Genomic DNA, 3,850 nt, shown 5'->3' with positions numbered 1-3,850 from the left:
TGGGTCGCTCTTTTTTTTCAAATATTCGATCTGACCTCCCCTCTCGGGTCTTCCAACGACTTTGGCGGTTTGAAATCCGATTTGAGTTGCAAGATCGACTACCCTTAATAATATTTCTCATGACGTGCTTCCACCGTGATTGAGTTGCCTTGAATCATTCCCTGATTTGAGAGGACTTTAAATAGGACGAAGCATAGGATTAGGCTGTGGTTGAGGGAGGATAAGAAATGTTGAATCTGGATTTATTGAGGGATAGAATGGACATGGGGTTTGTCTATTTTTGTTTTGGAAGTATGATCTATGTCTCTTCCCAACGTCTCACGAATCGTTTAAGCTGGAGATTTGGGTCGAGCTTCAGATCAAGTATTTGAGATTTTTGACTTTTTGATTTTTTTTGTATTTTTAGCCGTTCACAGTTAATCCTCATGAGGGCCAGGAGTATACTTTGGTATTTTTATTTTGACTTTTGATGAAATTTTTTTTTATGGTGGTGACTTGCCCCAGTCCTAGGTTAAAAAATTAATGTGATGGCTTAAAAAGGGTTAACTAATGATAGATAATTGTTCAGGTAGTAGAAAGATGGCCTCTTTTCATTTCAAGGAATGACTTTAGGCGTAATATTTTTTTACGTTGTCAGCGTTGATCGATTGTGGAAAGACTTCTCCATCCATCTCTGTAAGGATTAGTGCCCCTCCGGACAGTACCTTTTGGACGACGAATGGCCCATTGTAATTCGGACGAAACTTTCCTCTTGCATCTTCTTGTATTGGCAAAATCTCCTTTAAAACAAAATCTCCTGGTAAGAACTCTCTAGGTTGAACCTTCTTGTTATAAGCTCATGCCATTCTCCGTTGATACGTTTGCCTATAACAGATTGCTGAAAGTCATTTCTCCTCTAGTAAGTTCAACTGATCGAATCGAGCTTATATCTCCACTTTGCTTTATCCAATTTAGCTTCTTTTAATATTCGAAAGGAGGGAATCTCAACCTCAACGGGCAAGAATGCTTCCATTCTGTAAACTAGTGAGTAAGACGTTGCCCCAGTCGAAGTTTGGCTTGACGTTCGAAAAGCATGTAGAGTGAAGGGTAACATTTCGTGCCAATCTTTGTAAGTAACGGCCATTTTCTCGATGATCTACTTGATATTTTTGTTAGTGGCTTCAACTGCTCCATTCATCTTTGGTCTGTAAATGACTGAGTTGTGATGGGTGATCTGAAAATCCTTGCACATCTTAGACATGTCTTTGTTCTTGACATGTTTGGCGTTATCGGTTACTATCCCGTTTGGGAGGCCGTACCGACATATGATGTTGTTCTTCACAAACTTCAAGACATTGCCCCTTGTAATATTGGCGTAAGATGCTGCTTCTACCCATTTTGTAAAGTTGTCGATGGCGATTAAGATGAAACGATGCCCATTGGAAGCTTGAGGATTGATCTGCCCGATGACATCCATGCCCCAGAGTGAGAAGGGCCAAGGAGAGGTCATGCTGTGCAACTCTGAAGGTGGTGCATTAATATTGTTGGCATAGATTTGACACAAGTGACACTTCTGAACATGTTGGTACCCGTTGCTCTCCATGGTCATCCAGTAGTAATCCATTCTCATGATCTTCTTTGCGAGCATATGTCCATTTATGTGCGGTCCGCAGACTCCACCGTGCATGGTCTCAATTAAACATTGAGCTTCTGCTTCTGTTATACATCTGAGGAGGACCTCGTTGTGCGACTTTTTGTACAAGACTCTGCTACTCAAGAAGAACTGTCCTGTCAATCTCTGAATAGTCTTTCGGTCCGTCGTTGTGGCATCAGGTGGAAAAGTTCGACCCTCTAAGAATGCCTTGATGTCTGCATACCATGGTTTTTCATCAGGTTCTTCGACTTCCACAGGTAAACAATACGCAAGCTCGTCTTGAATACCAATCTCAAGAGGGTTGACTATAGTATCTTCAGAGATGCTAACCATTGAGGCCAGAGTAGCCAATGCATCTGCAAACTGATTTTTAGCCCTCGGCATATAAGCAAAGGAGATTCGGGTGAAGTTTGAACTTAGATCTTCGAGATACTCGTGATACGAAACCAGTGTCTACTCTCGGGTCTTCCATTCTTCTGTTGTCTGGTAGACTACCAGATTTGAGTCTCCAAATACATTTATTTCATCCACTTCGAGGTCGATCGCTGCTTTCAACCCTACAATGCATGCTTCATCCTCGACTTCGTTGTTTGAACACTGAAACGTTAATCTGACTGCAATGGGGATATGTGTTCCGTCTGGCTTAACAAAGACTGCCCTAATTCCGTTTTCCTTTTGATTTACTGCTCCATCGAAGTACATTTTCCAACTAAATTCTTCATCATCGCTCTCAGCTTCAGCAAATAAAATGGCTTCATCAGGAAAATTTGTCCTTAGTGGCTCATAGTCCGGCAGAGGGTGTTCTGGCAAGTAATCAGCAATAGCTTGTCACTTTATGGCTTTTTGACTGACATAGGTGATGTCAAACTCAGATAATAGCAGTTGCCACTTCGTAGTGCATCCTGTGAGTGTCAGCTTCTCAAAGAGATACTTCAAAGGATCCATTCAAGCAATAAGCATAGTCGAATAACTAAGCAAGTAGTGGCGTAGTCGTTGTGATGCCCACATGAGGGCACAACACGTCTTTTCGAGGGTCGAATAGTTCACCTCGTAACTTGTGAACTTCTTGCTAAGGTAATAAATGGCTCGTTCTTTTCGACATGTTCTCTCATGTTGCCTTAGTACACAACCCATAGAGTTTTTGTTGCACAGAAAGATACATCAGTAGAGGTTGACCTGGTGTAGGTGGAACTAAGACTGGTGGATTAGGCAAGTATCTCTTAATCTTGTCGAAAGCTTCCTGACAGTCCTCATTCCATTCTTTCGGCTCATTCTTCTTCAGTAGTTTGAATACTGGCTCACAGATCGGAGTTAGTTGTGCGATGAACCGACTAATGTACTGAGGTCTCCCTAGGAATCCCCTGATCTCTTTCTCTGATTTGGGTGGCTCCATATTTATGATGTACTTCGTTTTAGCTGGATTGATTTCGATGCCTCTTCTACTAACAATGAACCCCAATAGCTTCCCTAATGTTGCCCCAAATACACACTTTGCCGGATTAAATCTTAAGTTATACTTCCTTAATCGGTCAAACAGTTTCTTCAAGTTCACCAGATGATCCTCGTCGAGGTTTGATTTAGCTATCATGTCGTCTACGTATATTTCTATCTCCTTATGGATCATGTCATGAAATAAGGCAGTCATGGCTCCTAGGTAAGTTGCCCCAGCATTCTTGAGACCAAATGGCATGACCTTATAGTGAAAGGTACTCCAAGGTGTAATGAATGCAGTCTTCTCTTGATCTTCTTCCGCCATTTTTATTTGATTGTAACCCGAGAAGCCGTCCATTAAGGAGAACATACCGTGTCCTGCTGTATTATCGACCAAAGTATCGATGTGTAGTAACGGAAAGTCATTTTTTAGGACTGGCTCTATTTAGATCCCGGTAGTTTACGCACATAGGCACTTTTCCATCCTTCTTTGGCACAGGAATGACGTTAGCGAACCACTCAGGGTAGGTGGATACTGCGAGAAATCCTGCTTGGAACTGCTTCATTACTTCGTCGTTGACTTTAAGTGTCCACTCTGGTTTCAACCTTCGTAATTTCTACTTGATCGGCTTGCTTCCCACTTTTATAGGTAACTTGTGAACGATTAGATCTGTGTCTAAATTGGGCATGTCTTTGTAGGACCATGCTAATACATCTTGGTACTGTTGTAAGAACTTTGTCATCTCCTCTTTCTGCTCAATCATTAATCGGACTCCGATTTTAACG

General features: G+C 41.8%; 1 protein-coding gene across 1 annotated transcript; it reads right to left on the bottom strand.

Moving 5' to 3' along the window:
- Positions 1 to 1,568: 1,568 nt before the first annotated feature.
- Positions 1,569 to 1,966, bottom strand: LOC147380774 (uncharacterized; the record flags this gene model as incomplete). Its single annotated transcript, XM_086431250.1, has 1 exon — positions 1,569 to 1,966. A coding segment is annotated over exon 1 (398 nt), but the record flags the coding sequence as incomplete, so codon positions are not given.
- Between the last annotated feature and the right edge of the window lie 1,884 nt (positions 1,967 to 3,850).

This window comes from Akebia trifoliata, unplaced genomic scaffold (assembly GCF_017979445.1).
Source record: "Akebia trifoliata isolate Shusen 1 unplaced genomic scaffold, ASM1797944v1 Contig00999, whole genome shotgun sequence".
NCBI lineage: Eukaryota > Viridiplantae > Streptophyta > Magnoliopsida > Ranunculales > Lardizabalaceae > Akebia > Akebia trifoliata.
Note: the sequence above shows the minus strand (reverse complement) of the source record. Positions and strands in the feature narration are given on the sequence as shown.